This window comes from Ornithorhynchus anatinus, chromosome 1 (assembly GCF_004115215.2).
Source record: "Ornithorhynchus anatinus isolate Pmale09 chromosome 1, mOrnAna1.pri.v4, whole genome shotgun sequence".
Classification (NCBI taxonomy): domain Eukaryota; kingdom Metazoa; phylum Chordata; class Mammalia; order Monotremata; family Ornithorhynchidae; genus Ornithorhynchus; species Ornithorhynchus anatinus.
The window spans coordinates 11,864,653-11,888,947 of NC_041728.1; the positions used below are offsets into that span (position 1 = coordinate 11,864,653).

At 39.2% G+C, this 24,295-nt stretch overlaps 1 protein-coding gene across 3 annotated transcripts in view; it reads left to right on the forward strand.

The window, feature by feature from the left end:
• The window catches only part of KIAA0825 (KIAA0825 ortholog), a 322,760-nt gene that overhangs the window by 139,855 nt on the left and 158,610 nt on the right, over window positions 1-24,295 (forward strand). For all 3 annotated transcript variants that reach the window (XM_029070144.2, XM_016226930.3, XM_001509052.5), the window contains exons 18-22: window positions 1,012-1,242; window positions 4,084-4,492; window positions 10,312-10,471; window positions 20,440-20,598; window positions 22,199-22,293. In XM_029070144.2, coding sequence (XP_028925977.1) covers window positions 1,012-1,242; window positions 4,084-4,492; window positions 10,312-10,471; window positions 20,440-20,598; window positions 22,199-22,293 — 1,054 coding nt within the window. The remainder of the gene's footprint in view (window positions 1-1,011; window positions 1,243-4,083; window positions 4,493-10,311; window positions 10,472-20,439; window positions 20,599-22,198; window positions 22,294-24,295) is intronic.

The following is a 24,295-nucleotide window of genomic DNA, read 5'->3' on the forward strand; positions in this document are numbered from 1 at the left end:
ATTCCCCTGAAAATGTCAGTCTGATGCAAAGATATAATTTTTCACTTTTGAGTGTCACTGTTCTCCACATGAGCAGATGGTGGGTGAAACCTCACTGAAACAGCATTCTGTATTCTTGAAACTGAAATCTCACAATCCTGCAAATGGCCATAAAATGGAATGTGGGAAAGGAGAAACTGCTCCAAAGAGCAATAGCAATGGCCGAGAAAGCTTCTAGGGTCAGGAAGGAGAAAGAGATTTGGCAGCTTTGCAACGAGCAGTGGAGTGAGAAACTGTTCACAGACCATGGTGCAGAAAAAGTGGCTTGAAGTAGGATTGGGAAAGAGGAGATTTCTTAGGTGCATTTTCTCTTTTGTTATGATCGGGTTTTTATAAAAATGGTGTCCTTCTATCTCATGATTCCAACTATGAGTTTAGGAGTTTTGCAGTCTGATTTTCTGTATTCAATCAGTCAATTGCATTTATTAAGCACTTTCTATATGCAGAGCCCTGTACTAAGCACTTGGGAGAGTGCACTACAACAAAATTAGCATAGATGGTCCCTGCCCGTAATGAGCTTACAGTATAGAGTGAGAAAAGCAGGTATTAATATAAAGTTGTATTGTTGTACCCATTTATTTGGTATTGTTATGATCTTAGATTCCCCCAAAAGCAAAACAAAAGCAATAAAAAGAAGAAGTGGAGTAAATAAAACTTGTTTTAGGCCCAATTCTTGATTTTCTTTCACCCTACTAAGCCGTGGGCTACGTAGGCGTTGCTTCTTCTCATGATTGATTGAATTCAAAATATAGTAGTATTAATGATATGAAGTAGAATTTTCTGACTAAAATTTCACCAAGAGGTATTCGTAAGTTTCAAATACATAATATTATAATGCTGGAATGCCTCTCCAAATAGGCTAATCCAGATTTAGGATATCAGCGGTTCACTTTTTTCCATCCAATTAAAATATCTAAATTTACTATTTGTCCAAGTCCAGATAGCCATGAAATATTCATTTTGTTTTTGAAGCTACAAGTTGCAAGGAGCCTGAGCCAGAGGTCATAAGATGCTTGAAATTGTTGTTGATTGATTCAGTCAAGGATATAGCGAAGCAGATAATTTCTCTGATGGATTCTTGCAAGGCAACAGGAAATTATGGAATGTATCAGCAAATGCAAAGACTTCCTGAAAGTTTGCTTGAGGCTATCCCAAAAGAATGGGATTATGTTCCTAAAGAAATGGCGAAGGAATCTAAGAAAGGTAGGTGACTTTAAATGTATTCTTTCATAAATTATTGTTATCAATTGTATTTATTGAGCTCTTACTGTATGCAAAGCACTATTAGAATAACCTGTTTTCTCTTTATTGAGGGTATAGATAATTGGAAAAGTTGATTAATTAGTATTACTAAATAGCGTGGTATAAATATAAATTCAAGAAGTCATACTGATTTGGTACAGCTTGAATCATGTAAGGAATAGTTAGAAACATGAACGCCTTTGGGATCATTATCTAGTCTGACTACCGGTGCAGTGATTTTGCTTTCTTACATTATTTCTTTGAAGAGGTTTCTTTTGAAAGATTATTAGTCAACCTATTTGTTCAAATATTTGTTATAAATTTTATTTCCCCTAATTTAATCTCATAATTTCCTGTGATATCTTAATTTTTATTTTAGATATGATTCAGAAACTGGGTTTTTCCAACTGTTCATGCTAAAAGCAAGAATTCTTAATTATGTGTGGTTTTATTTCTTGGGAAAATATATATATCTCCAAATTATAAGAGTTTTGTCTTGTTATTTGTTTTATTCGTGTTTAATTTTTTCTTTACCTCCTGGTTTAATAATAACAATGTTGGTATTTCTTAAGTGCTTACTATGTGCCAAGCACTGTTCTAAGCACTGGGGTAGATACAGAGTAATCAGGTTGCACTTGGGACTCACAGTCTTAATCCCCATTTTATAGATGAGGGAACTGAGGTGCAGAGAAGTTGTGACTTGTCCAAATTCACACATCTGACATGTGAGGGATCTGGGATTAGAACCCATGACTTCCGACTCCCAAGCCTGGGCTTTTACCATTAAGCCACACTGCTTCTCTAAGCAAAGCTGTTTACCTTTTCAACCTACTACAATATTCTTTCCTTATTTAATTTACTATAGTTAAGCCATTTTATCACTCCAAATAAATTACATGTTCCTTTCTTTGAATTATGTAGTTTTCATTCTTTGAACCAATTTGTCTATAGCTTTAGGGTACCAAAACTCATACTCAGTAATTCAGAGTCAGATGAAGAGACCACCTTCTTTCCTCCATGATGACTTCATTGTGTGAATCTGAAAAGTTCTTTGCTGTTCTGCAACACTGAGAGCTCAAATCAAATTTCTTTCTCTCCGTGACCTTTCCTATCAATGCTTTAATTCTGTCCAAATCCTATTAAACTGCCCTGGAATCCAGAAAAGCCTATTTAATTGAAATCAGCAAATGTCAGGTTTTCATGACATAAAGTCTCTCGTTGTCTAAAAGTTGTTGTCATCTATCCTTTCTTCTGATTTCTGAATCTTTCGTATCATGCCTTTATGAATTCATAAAATGGCAATATATAAAGTCAAAAGTGTTTTATCTTTGGAATGCGCTAAAGCTCCATAGATCAAGAAGGATTTTTCAGTGAATGAAGGAAAATATGCTTTTCGTAAAGCAGTGAACACTGGGCTAAAGCTACACTTAGTAAATTCTCTTTCCCCAGAAATATGGAACCTCCAAATATACTTGCAATTACTATGTTGGTTGCAAATATATTTGCCTTCATCGACTTAGCACTTAGCTTCACTGGCAAACTTCCAAATAGATAAATTGGGCTGAATTTTTGTAGAATTATTTGGATTTTTTTTCCAGAAGACAACCTTTTCATTATTATTCTACTTCCCTGCAACAATTTGAACTCACTAGATTTTACTAGGCCAGACTAATAGCACAGGAAATACCACTTGAATGAACAGGTTATTTTGACTCTGTCGTGGATGAATTTTGCAATGATAAAGGATATCCTCCAGTTCCTAAGGCTTTTAAAATCGCATATCTCAAAATCTCACATGGAAAAAGAATCTTTTACTATAAGGGTTTTGCCCTTATCTTTTGGATATAGGGAAAATGTTAAAAATTGTAAATACTATGGAATATCCTTTACCTTTTTCATCTTGGGTACTTTTCATTCATTCAGTAGTATTTATTGAGCACTTACTATGTGCAGAGCACTGTACTAAGCACTTGGAATGTACAATTTGGCAACAGATAGAGACAATCCCTGCCCAGTAACGGGCTCACAGTCTAAACGGGGGAGACAGACAGCAAATCGAAACAGAACAAAACAAAACAAGTAGTCTGGCGTAGATATCATCAAGATAAATAGAATCATAGATATATGCACATTATTAACAAAATAGAATAATAAATAATATATACAGATATGCACTGTACTGAGGGGAGGGGAAGGGGGAAAAGCAGAGGGCGGGAGAAGGGGGAATGGGAAAGGGAGGAGGAGCAGAGAGAAAAGGGGGCACAGTCTGGGAAGGCCTCTTGGAGGAGGAGGTGAGTTCTCAGTAGGGCTTTGAAGAGGGGAAGAGAGTTTGGTGGGAAAATATGGAATATTTTTGTTTAATATTTATTTAATATTTTGGTTTCATATGTGCCTTTCTAAAGAAGAGCACAAAGCTTTGAGGTTGTCCTAATTTGTCTACCGTCAGTGTATATATAACCCTCAGGACAACTAGTTAAGACCCTCTATAATTTACCTACAGCTAGAAGTGTAAACCTAGTATAGAGTTAAAATCATATTTCTGAATTATCTTGCTTCTTTGTTGCATAAAAAACCCTCAATATTGTTTAAACATTGCTTTCTGGGGACTTTTTTGGAACCGTACATCCAGAAAGAATACTAAATGATGATGTCAAGCACTTTTTTTCCTCGACAGTTTTCCCACAAAAATTAGACATCCCCAGGCAAACCTCAAAACAGGGCTGTGATAGAACTAAAATGTTAATGTTAATCATCCCTTCTTTTCTTTCTTTTCTTTTTTTTCTTTTTTTTTTATTTTTGAAGGCTTCACAAGGCTTGCAGCCCATGCAGCATCCATTGTAATCAGCAAGTTACCTACAGTAATTGCATGTTTGCCTCCCCCAATTAAGTACTTCTTTTTTCTGTCTGAGAGGAAAATGTCAAAAAACTTTGTTGAATTAAAGAAAGCTGGTCTGCTTGTCTGGAGTTTGATTGTAATTATATGTCGGATGTTTGAGGATGGAAACACCGTAGAACTTTTAACAGGTGCCACACTTGACGGATGGAGCAAAGAGAAACTCAGTTTAGTATGCGAATGTTTGGAAAGCATTATAGGAATGCAACAAAATGCCCCTAAACCAGCGATCCAGAAAGTGATCGAGAGAATTGAGCAGCAAGGACCCAACTGGGTTGAAAGCCAGTTGCTGAAAGCAAGACAATTGAGCACAGAATGGTAAGAGCATTTAATGATTTAAAAATGATGATCTTCTTTGACCTGGCTCCTACAGACACATTCACAGAGGAAACTAAAAAGCAAACAAAGCTTATTGATGGGTCCTGACATTTAATTTGTTATATTTCTAGTATTTTGTTGAATATAGAGAAGATAAGCTATCCCTTTAAAAAATAGGTTGTTGAAAATTCATTATCTTGCTAAACTTTGAACTACAGTTGATACCTTGGAACATTATACTTGTTAGTACTCAACTAAAAACTGCAAATTAAGAAATTGGTGGTAATTCAAAGATAATTTGCGGTCTTTCCCTTTCAGTTCGTGAATGGACAACTAGAATGTCATGGAATTGAGTTTTGATATGGAAATTGAATTTAGAATATATATATACAGTATTCTGGATTTTGTTTTCATTTGTAAAATAATAAGTGTTTTTGTAAAGTAGGCGGCTCCAGGGGAAAATGAGACAAATCAGAACAGGGTAGAGTGTTGCCCATCCTCCTCCTTTGCCCCCCCCTACCCTTTCTATGCCATTTGGTCTTGTCAGTTTCTGAAAGTCAAAAATGCATTGAGAGAGCTCACTGGCAACCTCCAGGGCAAAGTCTGCAGCAGAAATGGCAGGGATGTCTTCATCACCAACCACCTTTATTGGGCATCCTCTGTTTATAGAGTGCTGTGCTAGGTGCTTGGGAAGATGCAATGGAAGTAAAAGATAGCTGCTGTCATTGAGGCGCTTTCAATCTAATACAGCCAAATCTACAACTGGTAAGGAACCAAAATCTAAGTAGGAAAAGAAGAGTAAAATCAGTTTTGGAGGAAGTGACTTTTTAGGAAGGCTCTGGAAGTGGGAAAGTGATGTGGTTTGGGGTGTTGGAGTGTGGAATAAACCACTGACCTCCCTGCCTTCTTCCCTTCTCCCTTCTCCATTGGTGACTTTTGAGAGGGCAGTTTCCATGGGGTGAAGGGGGGACTGGAAGCCAGCATCAGGTGGGTCAAGGAGAGAATTGAAGGAGAGGAAGGGGAGGCAGCAGGTGAGTACAACTTCCTCAAGGAGTTTGGAGAGGAATGGTACAAGCGAGATTGGGTGATAAGTGGATAACTCCTAACCCCTCAAGAGATGGCTTTTTTTAGGATAGAGGATGCATGAGCATGTTTGAAAACGATGGGGAAGAAGCCACTGGAAATAGATCCGTTGAAGCTGGTGTTCGAGGAGAGAAGGAGCAGTGTGGCCTATTGGATAGAGTAATAATAATAATAATAATAATGTTGGTATTTGTTAAGCACTTACTATATGCCGAGCACTGTTCTAAGCGCTGGGGTAGATACAGGGTCATGAGGTTGTCCCATGTGAGGCACACAGTTAATCCCCATTTTACGGATGAGGTAACTGAGGCACAGAGAAGTTAAGTGACTTGCCCACAGTCACACAGCTGACAAGTGGCAGAGCCGGGAGTCGAACCCATGACCTCTGACTCCGAAGCCCAGGCTCTTTCCACTGAGCCACGCTGCAGGTCTGGGAGTCAGAGGGACCTGGGTTTTACTCCCAACTCCACCACTTCTCTGCTGTGTGACCGTGGGCGAGGCACTTAACTTCTCTGTGCCTTAGTTATCTTATCTGTAAAATGGGGACTAATACTGTGAACCACATGTGGGACATGGACTGTGTCTAACCTGATTAGCTTGTATCTATTTGCAGCACTTAGTAGAGTGCTTGGCACATAGTAAGTGCTTAGCAAATGTCATAAAAAGAAGAAAGGGAAGGGGCAAATGTTTTAATAAGGGATGGGGTCAGGGTCATAGGTGGAGAAGGTAGATTTTTGAGAAGAGGTGGGCGGTTTCCTCTTGAGGTACTTCTGGGAAAGATAGGCGAATCAAAGAAGGGACTGGAGAGGAGCAGGAGAGATTTTAGGGAGAGCCTATCTGATGGTTTCAGTTTTAGCAGTAAAATATGTGGTCGGGCCATTAAGGAAAGGGATGGGAAGGGCTGGGGGTTGTGGAAGGAGTTAAAAGTGTTAAACAGCTGGTGCAGGCAGTGGGCATGGAAGTCAATAAGGATGGAGATGTAATGTTGCCGGGCAGTGGAGAGGGCAGAGTAAAGCAGGTGAGGATGAATTTTAGCTGGATGAGAGATCTGGATTTCTGCCAACAGCACTGTGCACCTTATGCAGTGGAGCGGAGAAATCCTACTGTGGAGGTGATCTAGGACTGCCAGTTAGTCATATGAGATTGGCAAAAGGGACAGGGAAGCGAAGGAGTTGAGTTCAGTGGGGAGTGTGGTGTTGAGAGCATTAATTTATATGACAAGAGCAGGTAGTTTGGGTATGGAGACCAAATGAAACCACCTTATACTGCTTTTTTAATGTATTACATTTATTTAAAAATTAGCTTGCAAGAACCTTTCATTCACGAACAATTGCTGCATTGATAATTACCTGTTACTGGTGGTAATCTTCAAGGTTAATGTATTGACATAAGATTTTATTTTTCCCAATCAACTATAATATAGAATGTTTTCAGTACTAGCATAGTGAAGGGCAGGAATTTTGTTTTCAAGGGATGATAGAAGGATAGGAGTACAATAAATAGAAGTAATAATAGATAGTGGTGCTATCAAGTAAATACTGATTATTATTGACAATGACCTTCTTAATTTCTACATCTGCATTCAATACCATTTACCACATCTAATCCAATGACTGAAAGATTAAAGCTGGATATCATCATCCAGGGTGATAGTGATAATACAAAAGGAGAATAGGAAATGCTAGAAGTGATTGTAGTTAGGTTTAATTTATCATTCTACTGATTATGCCAGTTTATCTATAAGCAGTAAAGTGTCAATTTAATTTGTGTCAAGGTGATGGAATCCATATTCCTTGCTGGTATTTCCTTCTACAGATTTTTCTTCCTTACAGTTAGATGTTTATTCATTTTAATGATGGCATTTGTTAAGCGCTTACTGTGGGCCGAGCACTGTTCTAGGCGCTGGAGTAGATGCAGAGTAATCAGGTTGTCCCACTTGGGGCTCACGGTTTTACCCCCCATTTTAAAGATGAGGTAACTGAGGCCCAGAGAAGCTAAGTCACTTGCCCAACGTCACACAGCAGGCAAGTGGCAGAATCGAGATTAGCCTCTGACTCCCAAGCCCCTGCTCTTTCCACTGAGCCACACTGCTTTTCTTGAACACTACCACCGCCACCGCCCAGATGATATCAACTGAAGAATTTGTTTTGCTTTTTGAATTTTTTTTAGCAATTGTCCATAATATTTAACTACCATCGAGATTTTTTAAATGGACTTGGGATCTATTAACCCTTTGGTTTATATTTCTCTAAAAGCCCAAATATGTCAGTAGAAATCACAATTCCTTCTTTTATTTCTAGAAAAGCTCCACAATATATCACCCAGGGCTTCAATTTTTAAAAATTTAACAAAAAGTCTTATTTAAACAGCCAACAGTCCAATTTTAGTTGTTCCATTTCTTCAACTGTTATTTTCGCTCGTGATGGCTTAGTATTAAAAATGGATTGTCTACAGTTTGATCATTTAATTTCCACGTATATTGAGGGAAAAAATATAATTCTAAAGTAATCTATATATATAATATTCATAGTGGCTGTGGTATTTATAGAAAATGAAAATACAGAAATGTAAGTAAAAATGAATAGTGTTTTTATGATAAACTATATCATTTTGCTTTGCACCAGGATTATGTGGATCTATACGTTACGACTTGAGTATATTTTTTTTCCTCCAGTTTCTGCCCAGAGATTCAGTTATGAGTTTATTAAAATAGTGAAAGTAACTGCAGTGGAAAAGGCGGTAGGTGTCTGCATCGACTGTCTCGTACACTGGCCGAAAGCATTACTATTCATTAAAATAACCTTCACTTCGTAGTGACACCCAAGCTGTAAACAGTCAACTTGGGTTCTGGAGAACACATAGCCCAAAAAGTAAAGAAATGTCCGTTGCGGCAAAGTAATTTGTCGAGTTGGAGATTATTGTTTTTCATCATGGTGACCCTGACTTGGCTGGCTGGGTGCATATACAGATTAAGATGAATGCAGTTATTCCTTGGCTGAGGTCTGCCTCTTTCAGGGCACATTCTCCCTAATGACATGATTGATAGGCAGTCCCAAATCCAGAGAGGAACTCATTAATCATAGCACTGACTGAATCCAATCATCTGCTTCACCTGCACAGTGATGGACAGGAAAGGATACAATTCGGGTGCTGACACCGATACACTCCTTTGCCAGAGGGCCTCAACTTTTTCAATGTCAACCTACAGGGAGCCTGACGAGAAATTTAGTCTGTGCCCTGCATTCGGGCTTGAAAGAGAATATTCTTGAAGTAGTCTGTTGTTCTTGAAAAGCAGGTTCCTTTGGAGTGCAGTTCGAAATGCAGCAGAGAGATTAGGATTTGCTTCTATTGACCGAAAATGATGATTGCAGCGTATATAATTTTGGGAATTATTTACTCCCGAGTATGTGCGGCTACATGTGGAAGCAATACCAGCTTTAGTATCTGGCAGCTGTATGCTGTTTCTGCCTTTAGGTTATCAACAACTTTAAGTAGAACTAATTTTATAATCAGGGTCCAGTTTCAATAGCGAACTGCAACCTACAGCTGATTATACCACAGTAAAATAGGCCCGGAAATTTTGACAAACCATGAATCTCTTTGGGAGTGCTTACAACCATCCAAAGGCTCAGTATGACTCACAATAGTAAATGTAGTAAGAAAATTAGATTTCCGTGAGTTTTCATTTAAGATGGTTTCAGTCACTTTTACTGGAGAATTGTATTATAAGTCCTGTATTATAAGATGAAAGTTTCCAAGTTTCCTTCCCCATGCAAGTGGGAAAAGTGATAAGGGTACTAAAGCACCATGGCCTCTGGGAAGCAGAGTTGGTTCTAATCCCCACTCTGCCAGTTGCTTTCTGAGTGACCTTGGACAAGTCACTTCTCTCTGCCTCAGTTTCCTCAATTGTAAAAAAAGAGGATTCAATGCCCGTTTTCCCTCCGACTTTGACCGCGAGCCCCACGTGGGACAGGGATTAGTGAACTTTTAGCTACCCAGTACTTAGTATTTGTATCTACCCCAGCATTTAACAGATATAACGATAGATGAATTTGCTGCCGAAAGGCATTTAGCATAAATGACTGAGTGATAGGTTTCCGTCCAGGAAGAAATACCGCAAGAATGAGTGGGGTGATCAATTCTGTGGGACACCCGGCAGAGATGAAAAAGCATGCATTTTAAAAAAGCAACAAGTATCATGAGACCACTTTGAAATACCGACTGGGAAGTACACTGAGATTTGAAGTGTGTAGACTATATTTAGTGTAATGGTTACCCTTTTTGTCATTTTAATTAGCCTTTAATGCTGGCTACGACAGGTAAAGCGGAATTTTACAAAAGACTTCATTCTAAAGCTATTTCGAGGAGCAAAGATTTTCTGTGCTAAAATGAGTTTCCTGGATGTTCCTAAAAAGAAATGTTTTGCGTTTTCATTTTAGGATTACAGCGGTTTCACCAGTTGTACTGATTTGAAAATGTTCTATAGGTAAAAATAGGAAAGCAATAATCTTTTTAACTTTTCAGTAGTTCTCTTTGGTGTTTACCATGTTTCCTCGGTAGCTCAGATTTCCAGAAACTTTGATACACAGCACTGTTAGATGTCAACACTTCAGCAAGCCAAATCTTTACAGCGATTTGAACCCCGAGATGCCCAAGTGACCCTTTGCGTTGTCTTGAATTTGTAGGCTTCACTACTCTGCATTAGGGATATTTACTCTATGCTTTCTTTATTCTAGTGCTTTTATGACAGCAGAAGAAGGAGCAGTCTTAGAAGAGGAAAGTGTAGCGTTTGAATTGACTGAGCAGAAAATAAGCATGATGGTCCTGGATATCTGCCACAAACCAGGTGGCAGTGAGTACCTGAGGCAAATTTATCACATCATCCGGCTCAATGAGGTAAGGAAACGGCCTTTTTACCGAGCAATTAGGTGTGTACTGGCCTGAAGCAGCGTCTGCTGGCAGCTAAGGGTTAGTCAAGGAGGTGATAATGCTTCTTAAAGTCAATACCAAACTCAATATTGCATTATAATGGAATCTCTTAGGTTTTGCTTCTTCTGCATTTGTACTGAAACAACATGGATTTTATTTATCCGCTTTATACAGTAATATGCCTCATAAACTTTCTTCAGATCTATACAACGTAGACCTCAGATTTCTTCTTGTAGATGATTGGGCTAGCAAGACTGATATTTTACAAGGGACAAAGTTGAAGTCGGTCACTAGCTGTCACTGAAGAACGTACATCCCTGGTAGGGAAGTGAATTGTTTGTACTCTAAAATTTCAGCATAATGTTGAACTATAATTATAACTTTCCTGGAAGAAATTATTCGCTGAACAGTTCTGGGGTGTAGGTATCCAGGTCAAGACCAATACCATAGTGGCCAATAACTGTCGTGATCTAGGTAGCTGAACTTGTGTATCTTCTAGGTGTGTCAAGTGTGCACATGCATATGTATATCTGGTGTCAAACATCTAAAGGAAAGATCGATGGTTTATTTCAGATAATAGTAGATTATTACTTTAATCACATTATCCTCTCCTAACTATAAATTGACTGGAATTCAATTTAAATTTACATTAATAATACTGATTATGGTATTTGTTAAGTACTTAATTATGTGCCAGGCACTGTACTAAGCACTGCGGCGGATAAGTTTGGATAAGGTTGGACGCAGTCACTGTCCCAAGTGGTGCTCACAGTCTCAATCCCCATTTTACAGATGAGGTACCTGGGGCCCAGAGAAGCAAAGCGACTCGCCCAAGGTACACGGCAGACAAGTGGCGGAGCCGGGATTGGAATCCATGACTCCCAGGCCTGTGCTCTGTCCACTACGCCATGCTGCTTCTCCCAAATTCAAATGATAATGTGCATTCAGTTAATGCCCCACATATTCAAAAAGGCATTTCAAAAATATTCAAAAATAGACTTTTTAGTTACCTGAAACCCTATGTTTATATCCTGCATATCATTATGCATGCAGTTGATGTTTAGGCATTAGATTTTTCCATGAAGATATATGCCATTCATTCATTCAATCATAGTTATTTCTTTTTCTTCCCCACAATCCCCTTGGCAGAACTAATTTAAATTGTATCACTGTTAGCCAAAAGACTGTCTGGACCCAGCCATCTAATACTTCCTCTTTTATAAATTATTATTTATGTTTAGAAAAACACATGTTCATGAAGTGGTTTCTCTTCATGAGAACAACATGTTGTAATAATAATAATTGTGGTATTTTTAAATGCTTACTATGTGCTAAGCATTGTGCTAAAGTGCTGGGATAGATATAGTATAAGAAGATCAGACACAGCTCATGTCCCACATGGAGCTCACTGTCCAAGTGGGAAGGAGAACAAGTATCTAGTCCCCATTTTAACAAATGAGGAAACTGATGCATAGAGAAGGTAAGTCACTTGGCCAAAGTCACATAGTTGGCAAGTCGTGGGGTGGAATACTACCTTGGGTCTTCGGACTCCCGGACCCATGCTCTTTCCACTGGGCCATGCTGCTTATCTTCTAGTGCTGAGGTGATAATCGACTACAGGACAGTTCGTAATATAGAAGTCGTTCCGGAAGTAGGTAAGGTGTGGTTAGAAATTGAAGGGGTGGAGGAAGGAGCAAGAGGGAGAACAAAGGTAAGAGTGGAAAGATGGATCAGGAGAATTGAAAGGAGATTGACATGTGTGAATGGAGCTTGGGGAAATGAAAAAGATGGGAATGAAATGGTGCAAGACCTTGAAATTGAGCATGAATGATATGACCTTGATGATGGGGAACTAATAGACAATTTTGAGGATGGCACGACGTGGTCAGTGTAACAGGCCACAAAGACCAATTTTGCAGGGCCATTGAGTCAAATTGGAAGAAGAAGAAACTGAGGATAGGGAGGAAGGATATTGTAAGGAAAATTTGCAGTAGTCCATACTTTATGGACATAGGCAAAATTACGGAAGAAGTGATAAAATGTGATACCATTGATTTCTAATGACCATGAGAAACACATGCAAACACACTTTTTTCCCAGGTTTGTTTTTATTTTTATTACAGCTACCCTTAGGCCTCTAGATCCGGAAAGGCTAGGAAGTATCAATTAGGCAAGCACCTAGTACAGTACTCAGCATACAATAATCACTCACTAAATACCATCCTTGTTTACTAAATAAAAGAGGCTAGAGACAGAAGTGGAGACTACAGATATTCTCATCATCAACAAACATCTCGTGAGAGCAATGTGACCTGGTGGAAAGATCATTACTCTGGGAGTCAGAGGGCCTGGGTTCTAACCCTGGCTCTGCCACTTGCCTGCTGTGAGACATTGGGCAAGTCACTTAACTTCTCTGTGCCTCAGTTTCCTCATCTGCAAAAGTGGAGACTCAATACCTCTTTTCCCTTCTACTTAGACTGTGAGTCCCATGTGGAACCTAATTATCCCATATTTACATTCGGGCTTAGTGCTTAGCTCATAGTAAATGCTTAAATACCACAATTATCATTATTATAAGCATTCATATTTTGTACCTTGTATTGTATCTCAAAGAGTCATCAAAAATGAAAATAAAAGTTTGTAGTAGCAATCAAAAAAGCCTCGTAATATGTAAGTTTCAGTAATTGAATTACTTGGCAAAAGTCACTCACCTAATGCAAGTTAGTGTTTTGGCATTATTTTTAAAATATTAATGTGCTTCAAAAGTGAAATTAAAGTAGGGTTGCAGGACTGCCTGAAAACTGCCAAGCTGTTAGTTAAACATTTAAGTATCCTCTACATAAAATAGGAATTGTATGACTGAAGTTGAGTTTGAAATAGGTGGCAAAGTGCCTATTTTCTTGGAAGATCGAACAATCTCAAAGCTTGAGCCAAGAATCCATTACATACTTTTGTGAAAATGATCCCTTAGAGTAAGACGGTATTTAGCAATATTTAAGGGATCCAGCTGTATGTGCAGCAGCATGGCCTGGTGGATAGAGCATGGGCCTGGGAGTCAGGAGGTCATGAGTTCTAATCCCGGTTCTGCCGCTTGTCTGCTGTGTGACCTGTGGGCAAGTCACTTCACTTCTCTGTACCTCAGTTACCTTGTCTGTAAAATGGGAATTGAGACTCTGAGGCCCATGTGGGACAGGGACTAGGACCAACCTGATTTGCTTGTATCCATCCCTCGTCTTAGTACAGTGCCTGGCACACAGTAAGCTCTTAACAAATGCCACAGTTATTATCTTGAGCTATCTTCAGATATGAAAGATATCCTTTTCAGACTTGGACCATAGACAACTGGATTTTATCCCAGTAATGAGAGTTTATTTTGAGTCTGATTCACCAGGCTTTCTGGGGGCAATCCCAGGTCCAATTATGTGCCTGGCACCTGGAATGAGTGGGAGAACAACCCACCAGGTATAAATATGCCCTGTGGGAATCCAAGGTATTTGCAAATATATTCCCCATTAGATGGCCTAGAATGGGCATGACTGGGGTGGGGAAAGTCGGGACAGGAAAGGGCACGGGATCTTGAATCAGTCAATCAATCAATCAATCACTTAATCATTGTTTTTGAAGAGCTTACTTTGCGCAGTGCACTGTACTAAGCCTTGGGGAAAGTACACTATAATCAAGTCGGTAGACAAAATCCCTGCCCAGAAGGAGCTTTCCGTGTACAGGAGGTGTTTACTTAAATTTTCTGGTGCCCTCTCTAACTGCCTTTGACCAGCCCAAGAGATTTTTGGTTATTGAAACATGCACACAGGGAAAATGCCAGTGTCTAGCTTGGCTTCCGGGGATAATCAGAACTTTGAATTGCACTCTTACTACAACCCAACTGGCACATTTTGCTCCTCTAATGCTAACCTACCCACTGTACTTCACTCTCATCTATCTCACTAACGACCATTTGCCCTCATCCTGCCTTGGCCTGGAATGCCCTCCCTCTTCAAAACCTACAGACTATTACTCTCCCCACCTTCAAAGCCTTTTTGAAGACACATTTCCAAGGGGCCTTCCCTGACTAAACGCTCACTTTCTCTGCTCCCACCTGGTCTGCTCTGCCCTCGTACTTGGGATTTGCCCCCTTTATTCACCCCTCCTTCAGCCCCACAGCACTTATGTACATATCCACAATTCATTTATTTATTTATATTAATGTCTGCCTCGCCCTCTAGGCTGTAAGCTAATTGTGAGCTAGGAATATACTCTCCCAAGTTCACACAGTAAGAGTTCAAATACGATTGATTGATTCCTTCATTCATCCAATTGTATTTATTGAGTGCTTACTGTGTGCAAAACACTGTACTAAGCATTTGGGAGAGGAAAATACACCAAAACAGACACAGTAACTGCCCATTACTTTCCCAAGAACTCTATACAGTGTTCTGTACCTTGTAAGTGCTCAATATTGGTTAATTGATGGAATTGCACCCAAGTGAAAGTCTGGGCTAAAGTGAGAGATGGAATAGAGAATGGATGATAAAGAGAAACCCTCTTCCCTTTCCTTCTCTGCAGTGCATAGAGGAGAATTATAGAAGTCTTTTTTCTTTTTTTTTTTTTTGGTAAAGTGCATATAAGTACTGAATGTTTTCAACTGAACCTCCTGAGAAATATAGGAAATAGGGATAACTTTGAATTGCGAATCAGGAGGCATAAAATTCATACACAGAATTCTCACTCAGTTACTCACCTTGTGTCTTTATAAGTAGTAGAGTCGAATGGGCCTCCATGTAGTGGTGGACTGTCTCTTCAGATGAATTGTGAGTTGCCACTAAACTTCCTTTTAGATTAAGTCTCATATAAGTTTGATCCCTGATTGCAGTTCTGGCTGTAAATTATATTCTGGAGCAGAATCAAACTGCATGTAATTAAGCTCCTTGAGAAATGATACATGTGATTTAAAGCGGTCACATTTCTGCTCTGGGGCTGTATTTCTAGAAAGGGAGCCCTCTTTACCGTAATGTATGATAGAACCTGAACTCTAGTGGGCCAACAGTTAACTATTCTCACGTGACCACTCTCGACACTTTGCCTAGCCACTGCTCAGTTCCTGTAAATGTAGAGCAGTATCATGGTGCTCACTCAGACATTGGAGCAAGTTTTCTTTCTCCACTTGAAAATAGGGTGCTAACTAATTTATCTAAAAAGTGGTGATTCTTAAATTAGATGGAATGGGCATTTTATAAATGACCTGTATCATTGTTATATGCAGAGGGGATTGTTTTAAATACTTGATCCAAGTTACAAAATATCGATAATTTTAGGTCTGAATGATCTCATTCAGAAATCTGCAGATTGTGTGTCCACAAAGATGATGTATAGTGTCCTGTATTCACAAAGCATGCCTAAATCTCTCAGGAAATAGTACATTGTAAAATGTCCTTCTCTCATTTCCTAATTATTTGTTAAAGTCATTTCATTTTATCTCTGTCACATGGCTCATTTCCAGGGCAACCAAAATTTTCAAAGTTTTTTTTCATTCAGCATTTGCTGGTTTCCTCGCTGCTTTCAAAAGTTATAGCAAATGTGTACAAGGCCTTTCCAGTTGGTTATCTGGGGAAGAGAAAATAAGCCCTTTCCCTACTAATTGAATGCCCTTCAGTGTTTCCTTTTAGGAACCCATTTTGCTCCTCTTTCTATCCCATCAGTTGATCCACCACATCCCTTCCCTCTTGCATGGCCCATGGCGTAAAGATTCTTCCCTGTCTTCTTGCAGAAGAAATTGTTCATGAGCTTGTGTCTAGAAGTAAGAGACCTTAGTAATAATAATCACGGCATTTTGGTAAGCGCTTACTATGTTCCAAGCACTGTACTAAGCGCTGGAGTGGATCCAAGCAAGTCGGGTTGAACACAATCCCTGTCCCATTTGGGGCTCACTGTCTCAATCCCCATTTTACAGTTGAGGTAACCAAGGCACAGAGAGGTAAAGTGACTTGCCAAAGGTCACACAGCTGACAAGTGGCAGAGGCGGAATTAGAACTCATGACTCTCTGACTCCCAGACCTGTGCTCTACCCGCTAGGCCATGTTGCTTTCCACTCCATGATTCGAAACCTGGCTCTACCACTTGCCTCATGTGTAACCTTGGTCAAACTATTTAACTTCTCTGTCTTTCAGTTTTCTTATCTGTAAAATGGAGATACAGTATCTGTTCTTCCATCCCTTAGACTGTAAACCTCAAATGGAAAAGGGATATGCGTGATCTAATTGTATATCTATTGCAGTGCTTGGTACATGGTGAATACTTAAGAATTACTATGATTATAATCATTATTATTGGGCTATTGAGAGGGATATTCATTCATTCCATCGTATTTATTGAGCTCTTACTGTGTGCCGAGCTCTGTACTAAGCATTTGGAAAGTACAATTTGGCAACAGAGAAAATCCCTACCCACAAGTGGCTCACAGTCTAGAAGGGCTCACAACAAAACAGAACAAGTAGGCAGGCATCAATAGCATCAATATAAATAAATAGAATTATAGATATATACACAACATTAATAAAATAGAATAATAAGCATGTACATATATACACAAGGGCTGTGGGGCGGAGAGGGGAGTAGAGCAGAGGGAGGGAGTTGGGGCGATGGGGAGGGGAGGACGAGCAGAGGAAAAGAGGGACTCAGTCTGGGAAGGCCTCCTTGAGGAGGTGAGCTTTCAGTAGGGGTAGGTGGGGAGAATACAGTACATTGGCCAGTAGTGTTACTGCTACTTCTCATTTCTAGCAAAATATTTTCTTGTAGTTTATGGGTTTGTTAACTAGGTAGGAGTCATCAAAGGGAACAATTCATTCAATCCTATTTATTGAGCGCTTAGTGGGTGCAGAGCACTGTACTAAGCAATTAATAATAATGATGGTAATTGTTAGTGCTTCCTGTGTGCCAAGCACTGTTCTAAGCACTGGGTCGATACAAGGTAATCAGGTTGTCCCACGTGGGGCTCAGAGTCTTAATCCCCATTTTACAGATGAGGGAACTGAGGCACAGAGAAGTGAAGTGACTTGCCCAAAGTCACATAGCTGACAAGTGGCAGAGTCGGGATTAAAACCCATGATCTCTGACTCCCAAGCCTGTGCTCTTTCCACTAGGGCACACTACTACTCAAACTGGGCAGAGATTTTCTACCCACCTGGGGTAGAGAATACAGAAGGGCTTCCAAAGGAGAGGCTTTTTTATGGTATTTGTTTATCGCTTACCGTGTGCTGGGCACTGTGTACTAAAGTGCCGGGGGAAGATACAAGCTAACCAGGTTGGACACAGTCCAAGTCCCAAATGGGGCTCACAGTCTTAATCCCCATTTTACAGATAAGGTAACTGAGGCACTGAAAAGTTATGTGACTTGCCCAAGGTCACACAGCAGGGATTAGAACTCAGGTCCTTCTGACTCCCAGTCTCATGCTTTTTCCTCTAAGCCGTGCTGCTTCTCTATCAGAGTTCCAGGAGGCTTTTGTTTAAACCCCTGGAACTGGTAAGGGAAGAAATTGGTGCATACTGCATGAGGACCTCCAGAGCAAGCCTAACATAAGTATGAAACCATTCTGCAGAACTGACATGTTTTGTAGCTGGCCTGACTATTGTCCCTAATTATTAAGCCACCTAATGTTTGCTTCAGGTGCTTTTTATTCCAATTCAACATGGAAAGACCAAATAATATTAGGTTGCGGTTATGTGGAAATGTACCACTTTTTCCTAGGAAATTACATCTTTTTGCTTGCCATATGAATGGTCTTGAAGTATGGTTAATTAACAGCTGCCACAAGGGCTTCCCTGCAAAGGACTGGTTGCCATCCAGAGGGCAACTGATCAGGGCTGAGAGCTAAAAAAATAAAAACAACAAAAACCCTAAATGCTAGCTGGTATTAGTATTAGTACGTATTAAGCCCCCACATGGTACAATTCATTGTATTAAGCGCTTAAGATACATGAAAAAAGTGACATCATAATAATATTTGTCAATGTTGATATTGTGCCAAGCACTTAAGTGCTTGAGTAGATCCAAAATACTCAGATGAGACACAGTCACTCTCCCAAGTGGTGCTCACAGTCTTAGAGACGAGGAGAGTAGGTTTCTTGTCCCTCCATTTATTGATGATGAAATTTAGAAAAGTTAACTGATTTGCCCAAGCTCACACAGCAGACCGGTGTCAGAGCTGGGATTCGAATCCACATCTCCTGACTCTGTTCCGTGATCTTTCCTGCCTGCTGTTCTTATTTTGTATAGTCCCACATATTGTATCATTTTCTGCCCACCTTAGGCACTCAGTAGACCCTTAATGTTGGTATTTGTTAAGCGCTTACTAGGTGCCGAGCACTGTTCTAAGCGCTGGGGGAGATACAAGGTCATCAGGTTGTCCCACCTGGGGCTCACACACTTTTAATCCCTATCTTACAGATGAGGGAACTGAGGCCCAGAGAAGTGAAGTGACTCTCCCACAGTCACACAGCTGACAAGTGGCAGAGCTGGGAGTCGAACTCATGACCTCTGACTCCGAAGCCCAGGCTCTTTCCACTGAGCCACGCTGACACTTGCTGATCTGACCCCAAATATAGGAGGAAGAGAGCAAAACAGAAACTTTAAAAAAGTCTGTCCCCTTCTTATCCTCCCTTAGAAATGGCACCTCACCTTATATGTTTCTCTGCCCGTATCATCTGTTCTTACACTAAGCTCCTCTTGAGTGGTGGCATTAACTTCTGATTATGCCTACTATATGCATTCAATGATATAGTATATCAGGAATCTTGTCCACCCCTCTATTTTATTGTACGCACCCAAGAACTTTGTACGGTGATCTGGACACAGAAAGCGCACAATAAATGCAATGATCAATTTATTGATTTCGGAGATAAAACCAGGGTAATCAGAATTGTTTGAAAGTAGTGTGTTGGATGCCTCTGCGAATACTAAAAAATGAATTAGGCATTAGAAAAGGTGAAAATAGAAATCATCGTTTCTTATTTTGATTAGAACCACTTTTTAGAAAACGTGAAAAATACCATCATCATGGTAAGTGGTATTGGTACTTAAAATCCTTGATGGACATAAAATGTGTCTTGTTATTTACAACTCTAGTGACTGGTCTGGCATTGTTCACTCACTCCCTGTGTAATGGAGGTCTTGAAAAATGTATTGATTTTGCCCAAGATCACACCAAGTCAGTGGCAGTAAGAAGGCTCAAATTCAGCTCTCTGGATTTCCCTTCGCTATAAACTATAACTGCTTGGGGCTTATTTAATGTGATGTTGAAGAGATTCCATGGAATCTGCCAATTTTTTAATGGCACTAATATTTGATTGGTACACAAGTAAACTTCAGGGAGAGGAAGAGGAGAGTTTGGTAGGATGTGTTAAAGCGGAAGAAAATTAAAGAATTAGGACAAAGAAAAGACCATTAGGCTTTGCTAAGAGATCACTGGAAATCTTAAAATAGAATTGTGGACTACGACTTGACGCTATGCCACACCAGCTGGTATTGAAACATTATCATGTCTGATTAGTTCTTTTCAAAAGAGGCTACTTTAGGAAACTAATTGTGAGTTTTTGAAGTGGATAACTATGGTTAAGGGTATTGAACTGAATTTGCAGATAAGAGGATCTCTTTTCAGTATCTCATTTGTCTCCCTAGGTAAAAATCAAAGACATGAATCTAACATTCATGAATACATTTATTTTGTGATTTTAGGCAATTGAGCTGAATAATAGCAATGGTTCTGTTGTTTATTGTGAATAGAAGGGATTGTAATTAATATTGCATAATGTGTTTTCTAAAATTATCAGATAGTTAATGGTCTTAATATGCTGGAATCAAAAAGTGGGGAAAGTTATCGCTTGGAATTTGGGCACTGATACAAAGGCAAAATACACAAACTTGTATTGTTTTTTCCTTGAAGGACTATTTGAAAGAACAGCTGGTCTCTGAGAGCGTTTCAGAGGAGAACACTGCACCCATCAGACCTTTAAAAGTGGCCTTGACAAGTATGGAAGAGAAACCTTTTGTCTTTAACCCTTTCCAGGTGCATAGACTGTTTAAAGAAAACATTCTAGATGAGGTAAGTGAAATGATAGAAGATATCCAGGTCACTAGCACGGATATAATTAAAGCCGAACATGCTAATATTATGTAATTGACCACTGAGTTTCTTTGTCGCTCTTACTTTCGATTTTTTGATTTGTTACAACTTTTAGAAAGTATTTTACTTTCATATCAGTAAATTTGCTAAAACCGCGTGATTGATTCTTGCCAAAGGTGTGATTAGAAAGGCATCCAACTTGGGTCAGTGAGTCCATTATGGATGTAGGGAACATCTGCTAGTGTCACTGGACATTGGATGGTGTGTGTGTGATAACAGCATTCAGGTATTTCTTTGAAGTTGGCCTGAGTGTCGATTTAAACACTTTTAAATGATCACTCTAAACCACGACTTTATAAATATTCATAAATTTTAATATATGATCGCTGATACCAACTCAAAACATTTTCGCCAGATATTTCAATGGCTATTCTGGAGTAATAGCCCAGTTACGAAGAGTTTTGCCTGATGAAGCTCTTGACTCCAACATAATTTGCTTTATCTTTGCTTCTTGGAATGCTTTCTAAAACACTGTGAACTGGCAAGACAGAAGAGAGATGGCTTGACCTAGAGATCTGATGAAAAAAGAATTAAAACAACACCCTCATTTAGGATGCAGAAAATGTTTTTATCAAACCCGCTATAGCCCTAACTCCATTCATCACTTCTGTCGTAGAATAAGACCTTCAGATACTGACAACTCAGGGCAAAATTTTTCTCGATGAAAGATTGATTAATCAGCAAGCAACATGGCATGGTTATTGTTGCACTTTTTGGAGTGTAAAAACTTGGGCACAAATTGTGCTATTTCATTCTGAAATTGAAAACTATGCTAACATTTTTATAATTAGGTTTTAAGGAGCAGAAGGCATGAATTTTTCTATGAGGACTTGACCCCCTTAATCCCTGATACATTTGCCAAACTTTTATTCTGCTTTGACTTTAAAACCACTGTTTCAGGATGACTTTTATTAAACCACTAATATTAAGTGTATATATATATATATGTAACTGCTATTCATGAACATTTGTTTTTGACAAATAGGAATAGTTTTATCTATTAAGTAATTAAATGTGGCTGTGTCTTTGTTTTTTAACAGCCATCTATTTATTGAAATACTTTACAAAACATTAAAATAAACAAATCAAACCCCAATTAAGATACAGTTCATGCTCTGAAACCCAGAAGAAACAAATTTCTTTCTCAACAAACTTTCTGCTGACAACCGAAAATATAAATTGAATTGCTACATAAAAAGTTGCCAGTGTTTTTGCAATTGAGTCAAACTCACAGAGAAAATGGTTGGGCAAATTGCCATTAACAGTTGGAAGAATAACGACTGGAAAATTGATTTATCTTTTAATAAATACTGGTTACATCCCCACATGGATTTATAAATGAATTGCCGTCTTATTGGAATAAAAGCCTTCTTCTGTGGACATGATTGATGTCATCTGTCTAAGTCCTTGTTCTAGACTCCCTCCTTCTTAGTTAGTCTATTCCAGCTGGAGCTTTAATTTACTGATCATATTAACTCTGATTAATAACTAACAATACCTTCTTCTCATACATCAACAGTCATCCACATCTAAATGGGACTGGGATTGGTCAAACTTGCTGCCAAGTTATCTGGGACTGAATAAAATGACCTTCAGGGTGCTCCTGGAAAACAGGTAACAAGAACTCAAAGAGATTTAATTGGAAAGGGTTTAGCTTTTCTATGTTATTTAGCAGTACTCTAAAGAAAAATAATGAATTCAATAGAAGAAAATCATTTTTAATGGATGATGCTCAAAAGTGAAGTGATTCCTAAATGTGCTTTTTCTGAATGACTCTTAATAGATGAAATTAATCTAAAGAGGAAATCCCAATATATTTTCTAATTGCACACTTTATAAATAATAGTAATAGAGTTGTTCAGCAGTGCTTTAGCTTTTAATCATTTACATAGAATTCTACTGTTTATGCATGGCCTATAACTTTATACATATATATATGTGTATAAACTTATTCTTACTTATTATTTTATATATACATATTTCAGTCTATAACAGTTATATATCTGTTCCCCTGTAGAGGTATATTTGTTTGAGTGCATTGTCTGTGTACAAGATTTTCCATTTGCCAGCTACTACAAAACTTCAGTCTTCTTTGGACCTTCTTAGGACTGTAAGACCTGGACTTATCTCAGATGCCACATACATCCTGTGGAACAGCAGTTCCACTAATATCATAAGTATTTATTGAGTGCCATGCAACTACATGCAGAACACTGTATTGAACTCGTGGGAATATAGAGTAAAGGTAGTAATATTGACAATCCCCTAACGCAGTTTACAATCCAACGTTTTACATCAAGTGGCAAAATAGGATCCCACGGTAAGTGCTCGATAATTCCACTGAATGATTCATCAAAACCTGAAATGCAGTTTATCAACATTGGAAAAATGCACATTGTATCATATCTTCACTTGCTGAGTGCTTTCAGTGAGTGCTAATGCATCTCATCCAACAGTGTGACCAGTAATCCCTTCCAAATCTTGAGCGTGGAAAGATGGTACCATCTATATAGTGACTCATTTCTTAGTGTAATGTTTTTGAAATCTCCAGTCACAGCCGTCCTGCTTCATCAAGCATCATCAGTGATAGTTATTAAGTGCTAACTGTGTGCAGATCACTGTCCTAAGCACTTGAGAGACAACAGTACTGCCCAATTGGTAGAGCCACAGTCCCTGCCCAGAACGAGCTTACAGCCTAGAGGGGGAGAAAGATGAGCTTACAGCCTAGAGGGGGAGATAGACTTATTGTAAATATATAATTTATAATAATTTGTAGATATGTACTGTACTTCTAATGGGCAACTGACAATTTCTGATCCTGTCCTACCATTTTTATATTTAGATATAGCACAGAAATGGTGTTGTCAGAATTTCTCTAGAAGTATCCAAGCCTTCTATTCTATTCACCTATAGAAGATTAAATGCCAAATAGTTACTCTATAGACATATGGCGTTATCTGAAATTTGACACTACACTGACAGAACATTTGGTGTCTGGCTCCAGAGATGTGTTTGTCCTCCTTATTAAGTTTTCCTCATCAGCTCCATGCTCATCGGGATCACAGCATTCACTCTCTTCGAGTATGCTGTATCCTAAAGTACTAGATCTGACACTGCCTGGGTCACCAAGGGTCTGTTCAATCTTGGCATTCATTCGTTCGATTGTATTTATGGAGCGCTTACTTTGTGCAGAACCCTGTACTGAGCGCTTGGTAGAGTACAATACAGCAATAAGCAGTCACATTCCCTGCCCACAACAGGCTTACAGTCTGGCATCTTTTTTCTGGTCCTGTATGTTCCTTACCATAATGGGACTCTCATAATGTAGATACTTATTTAGAAGTCTCTTTTCAGTAGTGATAATAAGAAACTGCAAGGTGTCGGTGAGGCATTTTTGGACTCCTACCACCATGCGTGAGTCAGATGCGTGGCCACTCCCACCCAACCCTGATGTATCTTGTGGCAGTAGCTCTCTGTTGTCCTACTTACTGTGAAGAGGGGATCTCCCGGGGTTGGGACCTTGGAGAAATTCTCTAATGGGCCCTTCTCTTCCCTATATCCTGGGTATTCCCTATATTCCCTTCCCGGGTACTAGTCCCGGCTCCACCACTTGTCA